Source organism: Pteropus medius, unplaced genomic scaffold, assembly GCF_902729225.1.
Source record: "Pteropus medius unplaced genomic scaffold, Ma_sr-lr_union100, whole genome shotgun sequence".
NCBI lineage: Eukaryota > Metazoa > Chordata > Mammalia > Chiroptera > Pteropodidae > Pteropus > Pteropus medius.
The window spans coordinates 57,190,267-57,216,087 of record NW_024344378.1 but is presented as its reverse complement, the minus strand read 5'-3'; the positions used below and the strand labels follow the sequence as shown (position 1 = coordinate 57,216,087).

General features: G+C 34.0%; 1 protein-coding gene and 2 pseudogenes across 2 annotated transcripts in view; 1 reads left to right on the top strand and 2 right to left on the bottom strand.

Annotated features, from left to right (window-relative positions):
- WAPL (WAPL cohesin release factor) overlaps window positions 1–25,821 on the top strand; it is a 67,357-nt gene that overhangs the window by 7,244 nt on the left and 34,292 nt on the right. The window contains exons 3-4 of one of the 2 annotated variants that reach the window (XM_039872289.1): window positions 13,114–14,154; window positions 16,408–16,508. In XM_039872289.1, the coding sequence (XP_039728223.1) occupies window positions 13,114–14,154; window positions 16,408–16,508 (1,142 nt within the window). Of the gene's footprint in view, window positions 1–13,113; window positions 14,155–16,389; window positions 16,509–25,821 lie in introns of both variants that reach the window. The other variant, XM_039872288.1, reaches the window with a different exon arrangement.
- On the bottom strand, window positions 3,753–3,871 carry LOC120610064 (uncharacterized; annotated as a pseudogene).
- Window positions 6,049–6,164, bottom strand: LOC120610141 (uncharacterized; annotated as a pseudogene).

The window sequence follows — 25,821 nt, the reverse complement described above, 5'->3', positions numbered from 1 at the left end:
ATAAAAGAAGGCTTTTCTTGCCTTTTATATGAGACTACTTCCATTTTCATCTTTGTGCTTTCTGCTGCAGGTTTTTATTCTGGACTCTAGAATAAAGTGTGCAAAGACTTATCTTTCTATTTGGCACACTTTCCTTGCCAGCCAGCTGGGATTCAGTCTACACATCCTGCCAAATATTGAGATAACTTCTGCATAGGCTTTTAATTTGCATGACTGGTTTTGTAGCCAGTAAATTTTTTTCATTTCCTTAAAGCTATACTATTTGTGTAACTTAGAGGGTTGTTACTGTCAGGAAGTTAACTTTGATTTAGAACTGAGGATGATTTTTAGAAAGGGAAATGAATTGTTCTATTCCTGAAAGCTTAAAGTAGGCCAAGATCTTGCGTTTTGAGATGAGATTGTCACCTGCACATTGGATAAAATACAGGTGATTAATGAGGATTATTAAAGGATTCCGTTATTATCAGCAAGAGTTACTTTCCTTCATTTGGATATTGAATATATTTGTTGTATAGAATATACTTAAGTCATACCTAAATTTAACTTCTTTTAAGAGAAGTGGGTAAGAGATCTATTATTTATTAAGTTCCTACTTTGTGCTGACCCCTTATATATCAATAGATCCTTAATCACAACTATGTAAGGCAGGCTTTACTCCATTTTAAAGAGGGTAAAGCATAGTTTAGAGAGGCTGAATAACTTGAACTGTTAAGTGGAAGATCTGAGAAACATTCAGTATTTTTCTCATACAGTGGTGCTGTATTCCGATGTGAATAAACTTAATTTTATCATTTTAAAGCTTTATATTTACAATAACAGACTGTCACTATACAACGTTTTATCTTGATGTTGGAAATAACTTTTGACAAAGGACAAAAGAAGGATTTCCTCTTGCCTTTATTTAAATAAGTTTTAAAAAGTAAGAATGATAGCCAAACCACTTATAATACTTATTGCATAAAACTGACTTTATTTTTACAGTTAATAAGTGCCTTTTACTTTATAATTTTTTGTATACAAATGGAAATTCAACAAGTGAATTTTGAGACACTAATTTTAAGTTAATTTTGTTTTAAAGTAGAACTTTAATTTCTTATAAATGATTTAGTAAAAGAATCATTCTCAAAGCTTGAGTAATAACAATAGTGTAGGTGACAACACATTTGTAGAGTACTCGATGCTTTTCAGAGCATTCAAAAATACAGGGTTAGATGAAGTCATTAAGGAGAGTGTAAGAGGAAAATGTACTGTGAAGAACTTTTAAGATTTAATGGTGGAGAGAAGAGGAAGAAAAATTAGAAGGATATTGAATAGATGCAACTAGAGCACCTGAAGGACAGTCAGGCAAGTGATATTATATAGAGGTCAGCAGAAAGTTGTTTCATGAAGGGTCAACTGAATTGTAATGCTGCTGCAAAGTTAGTAAATGTGAGGCTTGCAAAACAGGCATTGGAGTTTGCATCTTAGATTGGCGTGTTCTCTGAGTAGTGAGTATACCCAATGAGGAAATGGGGGTAGCAAGTTGTTAAAGATGTTTTGAGGCGGGGAAAAAAAAGGGCAGTTAGAGTTTTGTGAGGGGTTCTGAAAGGTTTGATTTCATGAGAGAGTCTCGAAGCATAGGATCCAAAGCACAGGGGGAAAGTAGTCTTGGAAGAAGGGATGTTACCTTTCCTGGACAGGAGGGAGGATGATTGAAATGTGAGCTTAGTGGGAGGATGGAAGGATAAGATGATTTATGGATGGAAGCATTTTTTTTCCCTAAAAAAAAAAAAAAAAAAAAAGTTATCTCTGAAAGGGAGGGAGAAAGTAGGGCAGGGTAATATGGAGGCTAGAGGGGAGCGACAAAGGGTTCAAACAAATGTTGCAGAAAGTAGAAGATAGAGCTGTCTAGTGAGAGGATTTCTGGACATTATTGGGGCCCTAGTTGAAGTTTGTATCACTAAAAATTCATGGTCACTACCCATTATATGAATGAATGCGTTTCTCCCCCTCTGTTGGTAGGTCCCATCAACCAGAACCTACACAAATATGGAATATTGGATAGGATTATTAGAATTATCCTGGATTGCCATTTTGCCTGAAAAGATGTGGAATAAACAGATAAAGTTAGGATATTGCCTGGAGAGTGATTGAAATGAAGGACTCTGGAATTTAAAATGTTCAGGAACAGACAAGGCTGGTGGATAGGAGAAAGGAAAGGAGGAGTCAGTATACTGAGGGTCTTATTAAATAAGAGTCAAGAATGGGATTACTGGAACAAGCAAGTTAGATAGTTGGTAGATTGTGATTTAAAAGTGAGTTATTTGGTTTTAATATTTAAGAGGTGAAGCTTTTTAGGACATGACAAGTTCCTGATGAAATTGTGAGAACTGGGAGCTGAGATGGAATGTAGAAGAATGCTGATGGGAAAAGAAGATTAAAGAACTAGGAGGTCAGGAGGTTGGGATTTAGTGGAATGATAGCAAAACTGGCATGGAGGGGTACTTTATAAACCTTATGTAAAATCTTTAAATAAATGAATAAGAGGTCGTTCGATGATGGGTATGGGGAAGATTAGAGGGTGGCACTAGGTGGCACAAGCCTCAAAATAATGGGCTTTTATAAGAGAATGGAGAAGTAGTAGTTTTATAAAGAGGCTTTGAAGCGCCAGCATGCCAATGACCCCAGAACCATCCTACTCTGAGAACTCTGAGGGCTGCAGGAAAAAAGAGGCACTTAGGTTTCAGCTAGGATAAGGAAGTGGGGAGAGGGAATGTTAGGTTTCAGCTAGGATAAGGAAGTGGGGAGAGGGAATGAGCCCCCAGGTATATGTGAGTATCCACTGAGGGCCGGATACTCTGAATTTAAGGGTGTGGGTTGTTGGATTATGAGATTGGAAAGAAGTACAGATAATTTTGAGTATTAGAGTACAAGAGAAGGTAGATGACAAGGTGTGTTTACATTTTGGATAGATATAAACAGCGAAACAGATGAGAGGGATGATAGCTTTATACCCAGATTTTCCTAGAGCAGTTTTTAAACCTTTGTTCGCAAATCATCTAGAAACTAGTTTTTATAAACTGTCCCCACTTCATCTCCTTCCCCATGAATTTTCAAAGTTTGCACCTTCAAGGTCCCAATTGGAAACAGATGGCATGCCCCAGTTAGGCGAATACCAGGAAAGTTTATTTATAAAGGGGCTGTTTACAAAGATGTGAGAGGAATGTTAGGAAAAGCATAAGGCATGGTGCCCTGGCTTTGGTTAGCTGCAGTGAAGTTATTATCACCCATTTGCATAGGGACAGGGTGTTTATTTTCAGATAAACACCAAGGGATTATCTGAGCCATATAGAGGAAACCACCTTAAGACCACTGTCCTTTTGTTGAAGGGCCTCATAAGGAAAGTGCTAGAGGAGCAAAATACCTGAACCTAACTTTCCTTTGTCCTGCTGGGGGCTCCTCGTGGGTGGAACCCAATAGAAGCCTGAGGGTAAGGAAACTTTTTGATACAAGTCAGCCTTCTAGGGCTGAGATCAGGGTGGAGAGTGGATCTGGAAGGACAAGTGAAAGATATATATCTGGGGTAATATCTAAAAAAAGACCCAAACAAACCAAAAACACCAAACTGTGAAATTCCATGGAAATGTATATAATTATGTAATCACTATCAAGTTATAGAGTATTTTTTAAATTAATTATTATTATTTTTTTAGGTGAGGCAACCCTTGATTGCAAGGACTTTGTCAGCTTACAATCCCTTTTTTAATTTTTTACACCTACAGCACCTGGTTTTCCTAGGTGGTCTCTCATCCAAATAATAACCAGGCCTGACCCTGCTTAGCTTCCGAGATCAGACAGGATCAGGCTTTTACAGGGTAGCATGGCCATAGACAAGATATAGAGTATTTTTATCACCTCAAAAGTTCCTTCATACAACCCTGTGGTCAGTCCCTTTTCCAGTCTCCAATCCCTGACATCCACCTATCTGTTTTATATCCTTGTAGTTCTGTCTTTTCTAAAATGTCATATACATGGGGTCATACAGTATATAGCCTTATGAATCTGGCTTTTTTCATTTAGCATAATGCTTTTAAGAGTATTCCATATTGTATCCATCAGTAGTTCATTCCTTTATATTGCTGAGTATTTCATTGGGTATATGTTTCATAATCCATTTACTGGTTGAAGGACATTTGGATTGTTTTCAGTTTTTGGTAATTATGAATGAAGCTACTATAAACATTTATGTTTAAGTTTTTGTGTAGACATGTCCTTATTTCTCTTGGGTAAGTACCGAGGTTTGGGATTGCTGGTTATAAAAATATTGATCTCATTTAAATGTTTGCAAAGGATACAGTTTCCTGTAAAATAATAAATAATATAATTTTCTATTAAAATGGGCATTTAAAAATAAAACATGCAGTTTAGTTACAGTGATTTCTTTTAACCTTTTTATAGTAAAATAAAACAGATACAGAAAATCACACAATACATAGAAATATATAAGTTGAGCTTAATGAATTATAAGAGCAACAGCTGTATATCCACCACCCACCTCAAGAAATGGAATTTTGCCAGCCACTCCAGAGCTCTTTCACCCTCCAAAAAACTGCTATTATTGAGCAACTGCTGTTATCAGTAACTGTCTTTTATCATACTCTCCTTCTTGATTGCAGATGCCATAATTATTTGCTGTTCATTTTCATACATTAAAAAAAATGTGTTCTTTAACAGCCCAAAGAGTTGTAGTGCTCCTTTTACTTTTTGAAATTGTATTTCTGTCCCACTTCCCCTTCAGAATTTTTTCCTAATGAATATATTTGTGTTTGGTCCTTTAATGGTTATCCTTTTCATAATTCTTTGTATAAAAATATATAAATTTAAATTTAAACTTATAAGAATTTTCTGTGATTATAATGCTCTAAATATTTAAAAATTCTAGTATTACATAATTGATCAAATATGAATGCTATACATTTTAAAGGCAAGTTTATTGGAAATGTATCTATGACATGGGTGGGGCTTTTTAAAATTAATTCATATGTATGTGGATGACTGTCATTTGCTAAAATAAGAAAAGGATTTGGCATCAATCTATTCTTATTTTTTGGTACATGTAAATATAGAGAAACCATATTGACAAAGTTGATGGAAAGAGTTTTTGTTTTATAGCAGTTTCTAATTGGAAAACAACAGTTGGAAAACACCTGATGTGCAAAGGATTTGTTACAGAATTCTTAGAGTTACTCAGTTATTAAGCACAGAAGCCAATAATCAACCACATTATATTTCTATAGGTCATGCACCACAGAGCAATGTACCATAGTAATATTAGAGACAGATGAGTGATATGCCATTATTCATAAGTGGGAGAGTGAATAATCTCTGGTGAGTTGTGTTTGGACCAGTGTACGTGGGAGAGTTGAGGATTTAGAAGTGAATCTCCTAAAACTTAATTGTGCCTGTGTATATGTTTTGGAAGGTGTTAGCGTAACTCTAGGAGTCTGAGGGGTCTGTGTTTCTAATTTAAAGAGTTAATTGCCAACCTAGAAGGGAGGCCCATAGGTTAAGGAGTTGCTGGGGTATGTGGTGTGTTTTCTGTTCTCCTGGTGAGTAGATATGGGCAGCTTGAGCAGGAAGCCACAGGAGCAGACAAGTTCCTTGGCTAGCTGGTGGGGTATGGCATTTGGCAATAAGGCTGTGGTCATGTAGGGGGAGGGGAGGTTGAGTTGACTTGGACCGCTCTGTGTAGTGGGCCCAGCTGAGTAGCACTTTTGAAGTTGTTTCACGTTTTAAAATTACGTGTGAAATTTGTGTTTGATAGGCATGATTTATAAAATATAAAAATGTTTTAAATTACCAGTTGAAATACTTAACATTTTTAGAAATAGTTTTTACCTTTCAAATATGAATAAAATTGATCCACTGAGAAAGATATACCTCAGTTTTTCCTGTGTCTCTTTAGGTGCTGCTGATAAATAGCTACATACCCTGTAGACAGTGAAAAAAATAAAGTTCTCTTCCACAGAAGCAAATAATAAAATTTTAAAAATTATTTATTATTATTTAGGCCTACAGCACCTGATCTTTCTAGGTGATCTCCCATCCAAGTACTAACCAGGCCCAACTCTGCTTAGCTTCTGAGATCAGACATCAGGCTTGTTCAGGGTGACATGGCTGTAGACCATGGACCGTGGCTCCACTGGGGTGTGAAACCCAGACCTTCTGCGTGTAAAGCAGACGTGCTAACTGCTACACTGTGGAACCACATCCAAAATAATTTCTTATATAGCTTTTCACAATCTTAAATATGCATAGCATCAAATCTTTGTATCTTTAAAAGTACGCATACGATGTATATATAATATGCCTTTGAAAACACTTAAGGAGAGATCTTTAAGATGTACACTTTTCTATATTTTTATATCTACCTTGTTTATTTTAGCAGCTTCCTGATTTTCTATTGTATAGATGCACCTTACTTTAAACTAGTCTCAGGGATATTTTGGCTGTTTGTAGTACTTTGCTATTATAAATAAATGCTATATTGACCTTTTTTCTACTTATGTTTTTGAGCATCATGTTAGGAGATGTTTCCAGAAGTGGAATTGAAAGGGCATATACATTTAAATTTTCACTTGATATTGCCAGATTTACCACTGCCAGTCTGACTTTTTTTTTTTTTCATCATCCTCCTAGTAAACTTTGGGCTTTGCCAACTGAAAGGTAGAAAATGGTTTAATTTGGAGTTTAATTTTTTTCATTTTAGAATATGTATATCTGTATTTTTAAATTTAAATTAAAATTTTTATTTAGAAGCTTCCCAGCCCTTATCCCCAGTCACTCCAGTTCTTCACTCCAGACCATTTTTTGTTATTTGTTTCAGCCTTTCTGACATATGCTATGCACATACAAGCAGTTACCTATGTGTATGTATGTATTTTGTGTGTGTGTGTTTAAATCCACAAAATGATAGCATGCTGTTTTGTACCTTGCTCTTTCACTTAATGTATCTGGGGGATAATTCTATGTCAGTATATTAAAGTTTTCTTTCTGGTCTCCTTCCTTTTTTATTTAAAATACTGCATGGTGTGTCAATTTCTATCTGTGCTATAAATTTCTTAACTGGTTCCTTGTTGATGTCAGACGTTTGGGTCGTTCTGATGTTTTTACTTTCTTTTTAAGCTGCTTTATTTATCAGACAAATACCACTTAATAACTTTGTGACTGTCAACCACTAATGTATGTTTACTGTCCCTCATCTGCAGAATGGGATACAGGTTCACATTTCTTTATCTGAAACCTTCAGGGCCAGATCTGTCTTGGAATTTAGGATTATTTTGGAATATAGAAAGTGTATGTATTTTACATTAACACCCTACAGGGTCTGAGGCAGCATGCTAATCAGACAGTGTTTCTTCGTAAAAATAAAATGCCATCTTAAGTAGGATAAATGCTATAAATAGCTTCACTTAAGTCATGTGTTGCTTCAGAATGCATTATGAGAAAACTTAGTTTTCAAGACTTTATGGATATTGGAATTGTGGTTAAAAGCTTGTGAACTTGTATAATAGTACCTTCCTCAGATGGTTGCTATGATAGCAAATGAATTAATAGTTAGAAAGTATTTAGAACAGTACCAGGCACATACTTGAAGGCTTAGCAAGTATAAATATAGTTCAACTTCGTTTTACTTTGATTTTTTTCCCAGCTTTTTTGAGATATAATTGACATATAACATTGCGTATTTTGATTTTTTAATTGTGAATAAAGTAGAATCTCTTTTTATAAGTTATTTCTATTTTTTTCTATTAATTGCCTTTTTATGTCTCTAGATTTTTCTACTGGGATGTTGGATTTATTGATGTGTAAGAATTCTTAATATATTAAAGAAATCAGCCTTTAGCATTTCCCTAATGACTAATGAGTGTATATTTGATATTAGTATAGTTTCTTTGCTCATGAAATATTTCTGTTCAAATTTTTTGCTCATTGAACTTTGAGTTCTTTATATAATCTGGTTGCAGGGCTTTTATCAGATATGTCGCAGATATTTTCTCTGAGTCTATGGCTTGGCTTTGCATTCTCTTAACAGTGTATTTTGCAGAGTAGAAGTTATTTTAATCAGGTCCCATTTTATCAAATATTTCTTTTATGACAAGGGAGTACAGTCTCTTTCCTAGGCAACCCCTTCTTTGTTGGACAGCTCTAATTGATCCTTAATTTCTTGCTCATTAACCCTTATAGTGTCTATGAATTGAATGATTACTATACATTGAATAAGTTTTTCCCACTTCTCATGACAGCTACTCATACTTACAAGCAGCTTGCATATAATGGCAGCACCCTTTTATCTCCCAAGTTATTTCATGAGTTACGGTCTCCATAGCCCCGCTTCTTTATCAATACAGACTCCTTAGCAGAAGTTGAAGGTTTTGTTTAAATTTAGTCTTTAGCATGTAATACATATTTGCCATTTGCTCATCACATTAGATTTTTAACCTCTCATCTTGACCTCTTTTATTAAGATGGATTAAGATGATATATCTGCCTTAGTATTTCAATTCTTATGAACCACCACTATAGACAGTATAACATAATAGAACTCAGTATGGGTCTTTTTAAGAGATCTTTTGGCCAGTGGTTTAATTTTTAAACCTTTGCTATTAGCCTCCTTGGGCCTTTTTTCCCCTCATTTGTGTAATGATGGGTTTGTTGTAAAGTGAAAGGAAATCTCTTCACTTTCTTATAAGACAGGTTAAGGAAGTATATCCGTTGTTATGCTACACTTTACAACCCTGTGACCGTTTTGTAACTTCCAATTTTTTCTTCTTAATCCAACAAAATATTCTCCCTATCTGTAAGTTTGTTTCTATTTTATTTATTTTGTTCTTTAGATTCCATATGTAAGTGAAATCATATGGCATTTGTCTTTCTCTGTCTAATTTACTCTCGTCAGCACAATACCCTCTAGGTCCATCCCTGTTGTTACAGGTGGCAAGATTTCATTCTTTTTTTTTTTTATGGCTCAGTAATATTCCATTGTATATATGTACCACCTCTGTATCCATTCATCCATTGATGGACACCCCATATGGTTCAATTTTAATATCTCTTTTGGTTCACATACGCATGCATTTCTCTTAAATACTTTGAAATGGAGTTGCTGGGTCATAGCATGTGTTTTGTTTGGCTGTTGGTGGTTGTGTAGTGATCTTATTATGGTTTTAATTTGTACTTTTCTAATAACTAATGTACGTACATACCTTTTAATATATTTCTGTTTTATATATTTATTGAATATCCTTTTTTATCAAGTGACTGGTCAAGTCCCTTGATCATTTTTATTGAGTGGTAGGCATTCTTTACATATCTTCTCCCCCTCCTCCACCGCCCCACCCCCCCGCCCCGCCACAGTTTGTCTGGTAGTTCTCTTAAGTAGTGTTTTTTAATGGACAGATTTAATTTTGATAATATCAAACGTCTTTTCCTTTATGGCTAATTCTTTTTGTATCTTGTTTAAGAAATCCTTCCCTGCCTGAGGTAATTTTCTCTTTCATATTTAGGTCTCTAATTCATCTGGATTTGCAAGAGCTCTTTTTAAATTAAGGAAATTAACCTTTTAGAATAATAAGAGTTGCAATTATATTTTTCACATTTTCTTTTTTTTTGACTTAAACATATTTTGCCATGCTGAAATTTTAGATTTTATGTAAATTAATATGGATTATGAGTTCTGTATCTGAGAAAAGAACTTCCCCATTCAGGGTAATGCATTTTTTAAAATTTCCTTTTATTTTATATGTATCAACTTTTCCATGTTTAAGTCTTTGATTCATCTAGAATATATTTTCATATTTGAGGTAAAAAAACAACTTTTTCCTACGTACTCCAGTACCCTTTATGGAATAATCCATCTTTTCTGTAGAGATTTGAAATTCTACAATCAACATATACTGATTTCCCACATGTATTTGTGTTTTTGTGCTTTAAACCAATACAAAAATATGTTTGAGTGTTTGAAAACTTGGTAAAACTGTAGATACTCTCCCTGAAAAAGTTGTGCACATTTTTTCACACAGTTTCACAAGATTTGTGGAACCTGTGAAACGTATTCATACATCTTTGATCAAATTTCCCTTCCCACTTTTTAAATACTTTAGAGTTCGCTTCATTCTTGGAAACCTTAAATCATCTCACCTGTTTAATTTCCTTTATGAAACTATGTATACTCTTATTATTGCAAGTACTGGCATGTTTGTGTTTTTATTTTGAGGGGAGTTGTCTGATTCCTTTCAAACTTGAGAATCCGTAAGGCAAGAGTGGGCATTTAATCTTTTATGTTTTGTTGCTCCTGTTTTTTGGATCAGCAGATTGAGGCTTAGAAAAGTAATGCGACTTGTCAATATTACATATCTAGTTATTGGCTTAGTTGTGTGATTCAGCCCCATACTCAAAACTCCCAAATTCCATGTAGTCTTCTTCATTAAGGTAAAATCCCTCCCTTATATGTTAACCTAATATACTAAAGATTGAGTAATGTCTAGTGATGCTAAAATCTAGTGATGTTAAAAGGCATTTATTAAGTATCTGATTGCAGATGGTGCTGGGCTAAGTCTTGTACTGAGAACTTTCTACACTTCCAGTCTTCACCCTCTAGCTAGAGGAAAAACAGTAGGTCTTATAAGGTAGTTTTGGATTGCTTGCATGAAGCTGATAGACACAGGACATAAAGGAATAGTATTGATGAATTTATAGGTTATATTCCACTAAGAAAAGTCTTAATAGATTATTAAAAATATATTCTGTATTATGGCAAAGTCCTAATAGCTATGATAATTTGCATGTGTGTCTATAACCTGGAAAATATCCTTAAGTATGTTACCTTTTATCTTACCAACCTGTCCTTGAGACATGATTTTATTCATTTTTTCAGGTGAAGAAACTGAACTTAAGACTTCGTTTTATCCAGTAGATGACAGAGCTGGCAGTCATCCAATTCCTAAACTTATCATTGCTAGAAATACATTTCTGTTTGTAAATGATAAATATATGTATTATATATCTGTTTATATATAGTTTAGATTAAAAAGTAATGCTTAGATTCTCTTAAGAACTCATCTTTATTTTCCTTTTTTTCTTCTTTTTATAGACTTGATATTTTGAGCTGTTAAGTGGGTTTATCTGACAGAAGCTGGGATATTTGAGGGAAGAAGGCAGTTGAAAGTAAATGCTATTCTACATTTTAGGATAAGATAGCCTTACTTTCTCTTATGAAGGTATAATTACAAACATTTGTTGGAGAGCTAAACGAATACTATTGTGGCGAACTTGAACAACTTTTCTCATGCATAACTCTTTGTTAATTAAATTGGCTTTTATCGATGTAATGTATTTCAGAAGTTTAAAAATACTTTAATAATTCATTTGTAGGATTGTTTATGCTATATAATTGAATACATGAATAGATTATACTTACTAATATAAATTATATAACAGATAATTTTTAGTGAGAATACTTCTTTCTGTGTAGGGCTCTTTATTACTCTTCGCACATAAACACATTTACAAGATAAGCTCATAACACTCATCTGAAAGGCAATTTATCCTATAAAACAATGCGGATTCTTTTTGATTTTAGAAGAAACGAGAGTTATAAGTAAAACTTGGAAGTAGTAATTTTTAAAAATATGGATAATAAACTTTATTGTTAGCGTAAATTTTGTTATTTTTAAGTCAGAAGAATGGTTAATACATAATTAGAAACAGCCTAAATAAATTTTGTGACATTAAGACAATGAAATGCTATACAATTTTAAAAATGATATTGTATGGTGGTCAGTGACATCTCATAGACCTTTGTGTAGCTAAGCATACTAAGCATTCCCATAGGCATTTATTAATAAGTAATTCCTTCAGTAACACTGTAAAGTCTGGGTCAGTGGCTTCCATTTTGAACAGACGAGGAAATTGAAGTCTTCAGGAAAACTCCCAGTTAGGGGTTTTGCCTGTGCTCTAAAGAACTAGTTTAACCAGGGCAGTAGTAATCTCCAGACTCAGCTACTAGTACTCCTTCCACTTGTTATTTCTTCAGATTTGATTTTGCTTCTACCCCTTTTAAAGTATCAGATGTCAGACTCAGCTTTTAATTTTTAATTTTTCAGTATTTTATGGTTAGTGATTGGTACTACTGAGATTATTAAAACTATAGTTCCTTGTTTTCAGCTGGGAAATATCTAAGACTAAAACAAATACCTATAAATTAGATGTCTTCTAAAAGTAAGTAAACATAAATCTTAGCAAGTTATATTTAAACCCATAAGTGCACTTTTTAAAAGTAATTTTATCTTTGGCACACATTTTGCCAGTATTTTTCTACCAGTGAATTCTGGGCAAATTAGTTATATTTTCATCTCATTTAGGAAGGTAAACATAAATGTCTCTGATGATAAAAATTAAAGACAATGAAAATGATTTCCTCAAGTACAAGGTTAATAGGCAGTTTAAGGTTTACTCCTAGCTAATATGCATAAATAGCCACTGTAGCCACTTAGCTTAGACACCAGAGCCACTGTATTAAAAAAATTCTTGAAGTCATATGGACTTTAGAATTAGAAGAAAGAATAGAAAGCAGAAATAGCCAAGGAAACCTGATGCTGGGACAGATTTCTAGATAGGGCTGGAATGCCTCTTGGGCAGCCCTACCACAGGGAAATATAGACACTCTAGAATATTTTCATTTGTGTTGTACTTTTTACATTCTACTCTATTTTAATTTAAGCATTTTTATTTGAAAAACCCATAATACCTCCAAGAGGGTTTGGCTGACTCATTTATTTGTCAGTCTGAATTGATCCAGTTAATACTACTAAAATCTGTTGAATTTAGGGTAACAATTTTAAGGAACCTGGATGCTTAGGGAGAGGTCACTGTAAGACAGAGCTATGAACTGAAAAGGTGGATGGGGAAATGTCAAATATGTAAACGTTAATTTCTTCACAATTAAAATTTATTGCAATTATTTCAAAATTAATTGGTTCTATACTATTAACTAGTCAAGTTACTTGTTATTTGTTAACTTTTACATTGATGTTATTCATGCTTTTATCCTTTGACTATTTTTAATTTTTACAGGTAAAGTGGAAAATTTTAGTGAAGAATATGAAAAGAATAGTCACCATATTTACAAAAATGCTGAAGACAGTAGTAAGAAACCCAATGCAGAAACTATAGTGGCTTCTGGATACAAAGCTGATGAAATCAAGGAAACAAATGATACTTGGAACTCCCAACTTGGAAAAAGGTCAGAATCTCCATCAGAAATATCTCTAATTAAGGGATCTGTAAGAACTGGTTTGTATGAATGGGATAATGATTTCGAAGATGTCAGATCAGAAGATTGTATCTTGAATTTGGATAATGATCCTCTTCTGGAGATAAAGGATGAGGATTTAAAAAATCGGTTGGAAAATCTAAATGAAGCCATTGAGGAAGATATTGTGCAAACCGTTCTTAGGCCAAGCAACTGTAGGACGTACCGTAGGGCCAATAAAGCAAAATCTTCACAAGGAACATCAAGTTTTGATAAGCTATTGGATGGCACCAGTCAGGCCTTAGCCAAAGCAAACAGTGAATCAAACAAAGATAGCCTGAATCAGGCAAAGAAAGGCAGTGTAAGTTGTGGGACCAGTTTTAGAGGGACAGTTGGACGGACTAGAGATTACACTGTTTTACATCCATCTTGCTTGTCAGTGTGTAATGTTACCATCCAGGATACTATGGAACGCAGCATGGATGAATTCACTGCATCAACCCCTGCCGATTTGGGAGAAGCTGGCCGTCTAAGAAAAAAGGCAGATATTGCAACTTCGAAGACCACTACTAGATTTCGACCTAGTAATACTAAATCCAAAAAGGATGTTAAACTTGAATTTTTTGGTTTTGAAGATCATGATGAGACAGGAGGTGATGAAGGAGGTTCTGGGAGTTCTAATTACAAAATTAAGTATTTTGGCTTTGATGATCTCAGTGAAAGTGAAGATGATGAAGATGATGACTGTCAAGTGGAAAGAAAGACGAGCAAAAAAAGAACTAAAACAGCTCCGTCACCCTCCTTGCAGCCTCCTCCTGAAAGCAATAATTCCCAGGACGGTCAGTCTAGTACTAATAATGCAGGTAAGAATTTAACAACAGCTAGTTTCCTCCTAGATACTCACTTTTAATCTATGTTTAATTTTAATAGTAGTACTATTTAGAACCACAGATTACCTTATCCAAGGGTACAGCATTTTAAATGTTAATAATCAAGTTCCACTTGTAAAGAGCCAGGTTGTAGATTGAGGAGTCTTTTCATATTTGTTTTTATTTAATTCTGCTAATCCTCCTATTACATTAGTACTTGAGAGTTTTAAAGTGTGTGTGTGTTCTGGATTCCCAGACATCTTGATGTTTCAGTTTTGAAAATCCAGATACATTGGAAACATAAGGATAGATTTTGGACATTTTGAACTACACCGATAGTAGGTGGTTGTAATGAGAGAAATATTAGAAAGTTAAAATTGAAGAAAGCTTTGCAGTTGGTTCAAAATTAATAAATGTTAAAAACATTCTCAAGAACTCAAATTAATAAATGTTAAAAACATTCTCAAGAACTCTTTAAGTTTAAAGTTAAGATTAAACCTTAAGAATTATCCTCTTAAATTGATTTAATAAAATTGAAAAATGCTAGTTAAATATTTTTTTACTCTCAGTGGTGAAAATATAATTTTTTTTAATGTATTTATTTTTATGGTGACATTGGTTAATGCAATCCAATAAGTTTCAATTGTACACTTTAATAATAAGGCATATGTATGTTTACACTGTGTGTTCACCTCCCAAAGTTAGATTTCTGTCACCACATATTTGACCCCCTTAAGTAAGGACTAGAAGTCTTCTTCGAGGACCATGAGAGACAAACAAAAGAAATAGATTAGCTTTGCTATAATTAAGTCATTACCTGACAAGGGCTTTGTGAAGTGGATTGACTGTTGAGTGAGGAAGAATATGTGAAAGCCTCTGGGTTATTTGTATTTGACCAAACACAGTTTTTCTGTATCGGTTTACTTGTTAAAGAAAGCTTTTGTCCTTTTAGGGTCATAGAGGAAGTGTCATTATGATAAATTAGAATTCTAACAGTATTCTTAACATATAGACTTATACTCTTAAATCATCCTTCAGACTACCTACCATTTTGCCTTATTTGGCTTAAAAGTAGTTTTGCTGGATAGAATGAATCACTCTTATCTTTAAAACTAGAATTATATGGGCATAGCCCTAAGGGCTCATCTCTGACACCCCATTGCAAAAAATAAATAAAATAAGGGTATTGTCAGAATTGCCAGTGTTGTCTTGAATCTCTTAGGGAGTACTGAAGTTTGCAGCAGCCTTGTTAGTTACTTGAGATCTGACTGGGTAAATCAGCTTTACAGTTGCTTTCTCAGGGGGATGATAAGTAAACAATGTATGAAACCTGAGCTCCTGTCCTGCTGCAGTTTACTTAGCTCTTATGCTAACCTTGATGGCAAATTATCCTAATCTGTAATTAAAAATCCATGGCTAAAATTTACATCTTGTGGTAATGTAAGTTTTTAAACTTTAAAATGTGAATTCATTAGGCTCTCTTTCACAGACTTCAAGTTGATTCCAAATGAAATTTTGAAACTAGAGACCATTTGATTGATATATCAAAAGTTGGAATTTGAGTCTTTATATAATGTATAAAATAGCAAACATTTTTAAAGTTTGGGCTAGAGAAAAGTCTTCCTTTGTTCTTTCTTTATTTTTTTTAGACTTAAAAAAAAATGACCATTTGGAAATTAATCTAATCTTTTGGTTTTGTGTGAAGATCCATAAATCATTGAACTACATTGTACTAGGTCATTGTATATCTTTTGCCAAGGATAATCGTCTTTTTAAAAATAATGTGATCTTTATAGATATAAGTGGGCATTCTTTGAAGGCCAATATGATTTAGTGTCCTTAAATTCTAGAAAAATGGTTAACATAGATACCACCTGATATTGCATATATTTGTTTACACTAGACCATACCACTGTCAGTGTTCATAGATATCCAGCAGTTATTTTGCAGAAGAATTGATGTTGCCACTTGCACAAAGTGAAACTGGAGTACATAAATAGGAACTAGGTTCCTGATTTCCTCTCCGTGAGAGTGGGGGTGGGACAAGCAGGGTGAGAATGGGAGAACAAAACTTAATATGATTGGGAATATTTTGTCAACTGTGCTGCTTTTATTTCTTTATTCTTCTCTCCTGCAGTATGCCCCCTCCCTCCCTACCAAATGCTCATAGTTTGTTTGGTAGATAATTTGAAGTATTAGAAAGCTAGCTAGTTTTGGTTACCATTTCAGAAAACTTGGATTTTACAGAGGACTTGCCTGGTGTGCCTGAAAGTGTGAAGAAGCCCCCAAATAAACAAGGAGATAAATCAAAGGAAAATACCAGAAAGATTTTTAGTGGCCCCAAACGGGTAAGTAAAACATTACCAGTGATTTGTATTAGTTATTATTGGAGGGCTCGACTCTTAATTTTTTAATTTGAAAATTACTAACATCACGGCAATTAAATTTTCTTGCAGAAGATATATGATATGTATATACATATGTATGTATACACAAACACACGTGTCATTTTTTAAAAACAACCATTTTTTTTGAAGTACGGTAAAATATATGAGATTTATTATATGCAAGTGTACAGTTCAGTGACATTAAATACATTCACAGTGTGTGTAACCATCACCATTATACACAAAACATTTTCATCATCTCCATTTTCATCATCTTTATACCCATTCAGCAATAACGCATAACTCCCTCTTTATGTCTCTGCCCTCTGGTAAACACTATTTCTGTGAATTTGCTTATTCTTGGTACTTCATATAAGCGGCTTATTTCACTAAGCATAATATTGTCAGGGCCCATCCATGTGGTAACATTTATCAAAATTTCAATTTTTTTAAATGGCTGAATGATATTCCATTGTTTATCTATTTGTCTGTTGGTGAACACTTGGATAGTTTTCACCTTCTGTCTATTGAGCCCCTGCTTTCAATTCTTAATGGATATATACCTAGGAGAGGAATTTTGGGGACATATGGTCTTTAACTGCCAAACTTTCTCACCTTGGTTGTACCATTTTACATCTCCACCAGCAATGCACAAGGGTTTTACATCATCACGAACACAGATTTTCTGAGTTTTTTTGATGATAGCTATTGTGATGGCTGTGAAATGGTATCTCGTGGTTTGATTTGCATTTCCCTAATTAGTGATGTTAAGCATCTTTTCATGTATTTATTGGCCATTTGTATATCTTTTTTGGAGAAATGTTTATTCTGGTCCTTTGCCCATTTTTGAATTGAGGTGGTTTTTGCTGTTGAATAATGGGAGTTCTTTATATATTCCAGATATTAATCCCTTATTAGATACATCATTTGCACATAGATTTCCCCCATTCCCTGAGTTGTCTTTTCCTCTCTTGATAGTATGATGTACAAAAGTTTTAATTTCAGCTAAGTCCAGTTTATCTTTTGTTGCCTGTGCTTTTGGTGTCATATCCAAGAAATCACTGCCAAATCAAATGTCATAAAGCTTTCCCCCTATATTTTCTTCTAAGAATTTTATAATTTTAAATCTTACATTTAAGTCTTTGATCCATTTCGAGTATATAATTCTGTGTATATGGTGTAAGAGTCCAACTTCATTCTTAATGCATTATGTAAGTCATTTTAATATGGTTCAGCATAGGTATTGAGAATAACTTGCTTGGCTTTACCTTTTTATTTAAAAAATTCCTTTAATAGCTTATGTTACTGAAACTTACTTTTAGAAGTTGTCTGTATATTTCGTAGATTGAACTGCTTTTAAGCAACTGAAGAATGAGTGTGTCTGTTTTTTATGGCCTATTCTTTTACTTCTGTAAAGAGCCTATTGGGAATCATTTCAGAGTAATTGTGCTGTACTTTTGCTCCCCTAGGTGCCCACCCCAATGAGAAAAAGAATGCTTAATGCTAATTTCAACAGAGCTAGCTTGTTCTGGGGCCAGGGGCTGGGGGCACATGATGTAGAGACTCTAGTCATTAATGCTTAGGTGAGGTTTTTTGGTTTATATAAAATCGTGTGTGGCATGTATTAATTTCCAGAACAACAGTTATCAGTTTTTTTGGTCTCAGGACCACTTTTCAATTTAAAAAAAAATTATTGAGAATCTGAAAGAGCTTTTGATTATATGTTATATCAATGTTTATTCAGTGACATTAGAAGTGAATTTACATTTCAAAAATACTTACTCGTATTTCACTTAAAATAACCCATGTGTTACTATAACATTTTTATGAAGAAAAAAAATTTTAAGTGAGAAGAATAACATTATTTTACATTTTTTGCAACTCTTTAAAGTTGTGCTTAATAAAAGACAGGTGGATTCTCATATCCCCTGCATTCAGTATATTTCATTATGTTGTTTTGGTTGAAATATATGAAGAAAATCCAGCCTCACACAGATATTTAGTTGTATTTTAAATAGCCTTTTCAGGTCATTATAAACATTCTTCTTTAGTACTACACTAAAACTCAACAAACGAGAGTATCTTAAACATTAATTGCAACTTGGAATCTAACATCATGCCAGCAAACTATTCATGCTGTTAACATTGAAATCTAATAGTTTGTCTTGCACTTTGAGTGGATCTTTTACGCATGCCATCATACTTGATCATTTGGAAAATTCTTGTCATACTAACTTATGCAGATGTTTCCAGTGGTGACACATCTCATTATACAGTATCAAAAAATCACATTAATATCCCTGCCAAACTTGTCAGAAAATTCGTTAAGTATTGGGAAGCTAATAAGTTCATAGTGGTAGATAAAAGCTTTCTAAAATTTTAGTTTTTGCTTAAATCTTGAAATTTTTTTTATTGGTAGAAAATACTTGAGGAAGAATGACAGCAACAGGCCCATTTGGTTCATGTTTGAGAATATGTCTGCCTAATACCCAAGTCTGTATACGCATAGTTTGTCAATCTTTCAAGTAAAGAATGGTATTCCAGAAAAAAAAAAGTGGCTAGTTCAGCTCACAACTCAAGCTGTAATATTTTTTCCTTTGACTTAACCACCCTATACACACAGAAGTGTTTTATGCATACTTATTTTGTTACACAGAATAATAGTGTGTTCAAAGGTTGTGATTTGATAAAATTAATACTTTTTCCTTCATCAAGGGCTTTTCCTTATGTGAAACTGGCATTTATTTTTTAACTGTGAAGTATGTGGCAGTGAAGAATATGACTATATAATGCACTTCAAAGTCTCTACCCTGATGCGTGGTAAGGCACCAACAGCTTTACCCACCATTGCTTTTGTACCATATGTGCAAGTGTCAGGATTGTGAAAAAGGAAAATAACATTACTGTAAAAATGGATTTGGCTTTGTAGACACCCTGAAAGAGTTATGTGAGTCTCTAGGAGCCCATGGACCACACTTTGAGAACTGATTTATAGCTTTCCACTTTTCCTCCCTCTCAATTTTTAATTATGAAAAAAGTTAAAATATACATAAAATGCGAAAGAGCAGTATGATGAATACTTATATCCCTCCACCTAGATTGATTTCAACATAGTTGCACACATGGTCCCTTCCCTATCCCCCTCTTGTCTATTTCTCCTCTCCTTCCACTCCCGCTTTCTTTCTTCCCATTCCTTCTTTCTCCCTTCTCCCTCCCCCTTTATCCCTCCTTCCCTCTCTCTATATATAAATACATTTTTTTTCTGTTTTATTTGGAGTGAGTTGTAGATAGCATACATTCCTTAAGAAAAAGGACAATCTCATAACTGTGGTTATACGATTATTGGACCTAAGAAAATTAGTAATTCCTGATGTCCAGTCCATATTTACTTTTCCCTAACTGTCTTCACATTGTCTTAGTGATACTTTTTCCCTGCCAAACCGTAATTATTTAGTTGTTATATCTTTAGTCTTGATAGTCTCCTTTTAAAAATGTCCCATAGAACTGATTTTGTTTTAAGAGCCCAAGATATTTGCTTTGTAGAATGTTCCATATTCAGAATTTATGTGATTGTTTCCTGATTATGTCATTTTAGCTGTTACTCCACTATATTAAAATAGTATAGTGTCAAAGAACACTGGAAGTTAAGTCTATAAGCTTGATTAGGTTCAGGCTAAACATATTTCAGCAAGAATACTTCAAAGTGATGTTGTGTTATGTTGCTTCACATCAGAAGCTACATAACACATGTTTATTTTACTGTTAATATTGCTTGACCACCTAGTAAAGATCACCAGCTCTCTCCAAAATAAAGGTACATTTTTCCCGTTTATAATTTAATTAGTAAGCTTCCAGGTGCTGCTCTGGTGCCATGTGAATCTCCTGTTTTCCATTATTGTTTTTACCTCATCATTTTAGCACCCATTGTTGATCTTTGCCTGTATCATAACACTGACAGTTGCAGAATGGAGTTTTCTAATTGCTGTTTCTCTCTCATTTAATAACTAGAATTCTGTAAAGGAGCGTCCCCCCATTCTATCACATAAAATAATTATCACAATAAGTTTTACTTGCTAAATGTATTTACAATAAATTTGGCCGGTCTCAAGTCATTTCACGCTATCTTTTGTGTCCTTTTGATCTTTGAGCACTTCAGTTGCTTTTTGCACAAAAGATGACCCAGACTCATCTTGTACTTTACCCGATTCAATCATGAAATCATCCATTTATCCAAGGATCCTTGATTATTTATTATTTTTTTTTTTAGTGAGGATTACTACTTAGGAATCCAGATCTGAGTGCTCTGTGTTATTCATTGCTTCTAAGGCTCTTTGATTGGACAGAGCTATGAAATATATTAAAAAATAAACTATGAGTTCATATCAGTAGTTCATTTCATTATAGAATTTTTTACTTAGCTTACTTGCTTTATCCTACAACACACATTACTTTAGAAATTATAATACCAATATTACTGTGAATAATAATTATTTCCACTTTTTGTCTTTAGATTATTTCACTAAGGATAAAGTCATAGTGTTCAAAGTTTTGAAATAATTTTGTCAGTTTATGTTAATTCAGTATTCATTTGGGTTCATTTGTACTTATTTTTGTTCAGTTTTTTAACTTAGTTTTAAACTTAATATTGAAATCATTTCTTTGATACTAAATGGCTTAGAAAGCAGCAGTGTACATGTACTTGACCCGATTATGAAGGAATCTCTCCGGCCTAAAGTAAATCAGGTCATGCAACCTTGTAGGCAAGAGACCTATTTACTGTTGATAGATAATGTCAGAGGAAATATTGCTTATTTATAAAACCAAAAGAGCTATGAGATTGAACTCATTTGAAAGGTGTAGTATGGGTAAAGCCCTGCCTTAGAACAGTAGTCCTAAACATTTTATTCCTTGAAAACGGTTACTTCAGTAAATGTTTTAATTTCCTTTTTAACCTCCCATTGAAATATTTTTCAAGACCTTTTTTATTTTGAGTGGAATTATGTCAGATTTTTTTCACTTAGATATTACTACCATTTAGATGGATCAGTAAGGTTCAAAAACAAAACTTTGATCCTTTATTAAAAAGTAATAATGCTTTGGATCCCATAGAAGTTATATATCTTTATGAAAATATCTAGTTAAAAAATTTAGACGCCTACTCCAGGAAGAGAGCAACAAGAAGTTAAGCAGCATAAAATTCCTAGTTCTTATAAGAAATAGGTCATCCATTCACCTTCAAGACACTACAAGACTACTTAAGAGGTATTAAAGAGAACTATTGAGAAACAGAAATAAGGGGAAATTTTACCTGTTTAGTTTTAATGAGTGTAAAGGAATAGAGGAAATAAATGGGATCAACGTTTTAAGCATTAGGTTAAATGGCATGTATAAATATAGTGGAAATGATAGATTTGTTTTATATACAAGAAATTAGGATTTATGTTTTTTGTGCAAAAATAAGATAAGCTCACTTCCCCAGGGATTTTTATGTAGGTTATCTCCCAAATCACCAAAGAAAGAATGGAGAGGCTCTAGGTAGGTGGGTGTAGGAAATGTTCTCAACAGCTGTTGTAAATTCTCTATTATGATAGAAATACCCTCACGTAGCTGGTAGGCCAGTGGGAGTATCTGGATCTTCTCTAATCTGATTAGATTTAAAGACACTAATGACCTCATTTCCAGGTGATTAAGAGGTAGCCCATGGCTTGTAGTGGCAAAAGTTTCCCTCCCTCCCTATCAGACTTTGTTAACCTCAACACTGTAGATGTTTTACACTGTATAAATCTTAGTTGTGGAGGGTGGCCCTGTACATTGGAGGATACTAAGAAACATCCTTGGCCTCTACCCAGTAGGTGCTAGTAGCATTTCTCTCCAACTCCCCAGTTTCAGCCAAAAATGTCTTCAGACATTGCTAAATGTCCTTCGAGGGAGTCAGAATGGATCCCCAGCTCATTGAGGGTGTATGTGTATGACTTGAGGATAAGTTGTAGACTTGATGAGGCTTTATTTATTTTGATACTAATATTTTCTTAGATTTAGCCTGTGGATGTTTCTTCAAACTTACTTTTGATGTGTCCTACCATTTTGTATTTTCTTTACTGACACACTGAGGTGTTCAAGGCTCAATATATACATTCCCAGCCCTATTGTAATCAGCCATTTCTCCAAGGGCCACTGGTTTTTTTTAGTGGAGAATGGTATTTAGAAATAGAGATCTGGTCAGTAAGTATAGTCTTTCTTATGGGATTGTCATTGCTTCTAGGCCTTCTTTGAGTTGACATAGAAGTAGGAAAATTAGATATATGCATTCTTTTTCTCTTTCCCTCTTTCTCGCTTCCCCCCTTACACTGCACACTGATTTTGTTTCTATGTATATTTAGAACACATGAATTCAAACTGATAATCTCCAATATTAGTTCAACACCACATATTTTTATATTAGCCTTCTCACTTTCCACATTTTACTTCACTTCGCAGACAGTAAGAAATCTGGTTTCCATTATCCTCAACATGTTTACATATTTGTTCAATCCTCATGTATGTAACCAATTTCCTGACCACACAGGCCACCACCTCAGCTTTAGTGCCACTAGTCAAGAGGTCCCTATTCTCTTTCCCTACGTCCCCATGGTAGAAAACATTAACTTTTAAAGCTTGCCAGATGTGAGAATTTTTCTTAACACCTCACCAGGGATATAGAGAAGGGTTGTTCATAACAGGATTGAGGCTGGCTGGGGGAACATGTGAGGCAGAAGGAAGACGAAGAGGGTAAAGAAAGAACATAGTTGAAATGATTACTCAGAAAAGTTATCACTTGCTATGTGGAGAAAAGTAAAGGGTTTGAAAGATTAGGTTGGAACATCTGGATTTAAGTACCTGTTTCTATGTACAGTTTTGATAATTTGGCAATTTTAACGATTTTTCTTAAAAAAATGCCATTTTATTTCTGATCACTGGCTTACCGTTTCCCTGCATTTTATTATTTGCAGTTGTCATATATGTGGTAGTACATATTTAGATCATTTCTTCTGCCTGCCCTGTTTTTTGTTTGATTTCTGGCTTTTCATTCAGCTGTTGCTTACCTGCCTTCATAAGGCGTTATCAGTATAATCATCCTAACTTTCATTGTTTAGAGAAGGTTACATTTTACCTGGGACTTTGGCCATCTTATTTTGCCAATTAAGGCTGCTACTGGGTCATTGATGAAACGAACCATAATATTAATCTGAGTTTCAATTCTCAAATATTTATATCTTCACGTTTGTTATTTCCCTGTGATTTAATGCTGGGCTTGTCTGGGACTATCTTTTGTCTGACTTTTAAAGGAACATTCTGGATTTTATTTTTTTCTTCTGTCATTCAATATGGCGCTGGATAGTGGGCTTCTGGGCAATTAAAATTTGATTATCAGTATAATCCATAGTTACAAATGTAGCTGTATTTGAAAGTTAAAATTGCATAAAGCTACAGTTTTAAAGTTAAGTATAGTTTTATAAACTCATTTTTTGTTTCATAAAATGAGTTAATATAGGTTAGCAATTTAAAAACATAATCTTAAAGTTGAAGAGATTTTAAAGGACAAGTAGTCCCACCTCCCACCCAAGAACATATGTTCCTTCATAGTATCCTCTAGCCGTTAGCATTCACTCATGAAGCATCTTATTTTTCTGTCAAATTATTTTTACTTTTGGTTACTTTTGCTCTGTATCTGGGGATTCACTGGCCATCCTTGGATCCAGTCATCAAGGTGGCAGGCAGTGTGAGATTCGCTATATTCTCACAGACTAGAAGCTTGAGACATAGATGGAGGTGAAGCCTGAAAAGAGACTCTAGCCATTGGTTTGCTGATGAGAGATACTGGCCAAAGTGTAAAAGTAAAAAGCCACAGCTCCCCATTTATAGCTCTTAGGTTGGTGATCCAAAGAGCTGTTGAAGCTGAGCATGTTCTGGTGGAGCCTACGTATGGAAGAGGGTCAGTTTTAGTTGGCTTTTCTTTGTCATGTTTTTATTCCACATGTACTACAGGCCTTTCACTGTGCTAGGTGCTGGCGATATAAAAAAGAATAAGATAATTGTCTTAAAAAGGCTCTCTGGTGAGGTAGAATGTCTTTCCTCCATGGAAACTTTTGAGTAATCTTAGTATTTCCTTAGTGTGTTCAAAAGCAGAAATATCTTTTTTATATAGTAGTATTTAACTTAAATATTAAGCCAGGTACTTAAATCATTTATCTGTATTACATAAAGACTTAGAAAAATATAAATTATTTTCTCAGCATGAATAATTCCTTTTTTTTCTGTAATATTTTATTCTGGAAGGATTTTAGTAAGGAATAAAAATATTAATTTTTATTTCCTTTAGTTCAAGTACCTTTAAAGTTTTAAAGTTTAAAATATTTCACTATAATTACTTTCCAGAAAATGAAGTTCGAAATGAGAAAATTTAGCTGTATGTTAATCAAGAGCCTGAGAACTTTGGCATACATTTGACACTTAGCCAAAGAGTGGGTCCTTGTGTGTATTAGGGTGTTTACAGTTTGGAATTTGTTTTTCCAACTAGTAATATATTTTACTTAGGGTTAATTAGGATTCAGATATCCAGAGAACTCTGCTCAACTTTCTTGTTGAGATACTTTGATGACTTCATGCTAATGACAACCACAAATTAACATAAGATGTGTAATAATGGAAGTTTTTTGGCGATAGTGACCATATTTTTTTTACCTTTAAATTCCTAGTGCCTGAAATATACAAGGAGTTCATAAAGATTTATTTCTGGTATTCTTGGAAGTATCTTGCTGCAGAGTCTTCATTTAGTATTAAATATTTGTTTTTTTACTATTTGAAAATGGGTAAGCTTATCAAATTTGAAAAGATTTCAGCCAATATTACTACTCAGCTACATATTTGAGCGGGGAGACCCTTTGTAATTAGCCAGAGTTCTTTGTGTAGCACTCACAGGAGAGCTGTGCTCTAGCCACTTCATCTCCCTGGACTCCCAGTTCCATCTCCCTATCTCAGAGTGACTGCTACTGGTTGGACTCTGAATTCTTCCTCAGGCAGTTGTAGGGCTTACCTCATATGTTCCCCTTCTCAAGGATCATTATGCTATGGTACCTGATGTTCAGTATCTGAAAATCATTTCATAGATTTTTTTCCAGTTTGTTAGTTTCAGGTGGAAAGATAAATTTGGTCTCTGTCATTACATCGTGTCCAGAAATGGAAACTCTAGATTCATATGTGTTATAATAATTACTATTCTATAACTTTATAGTCG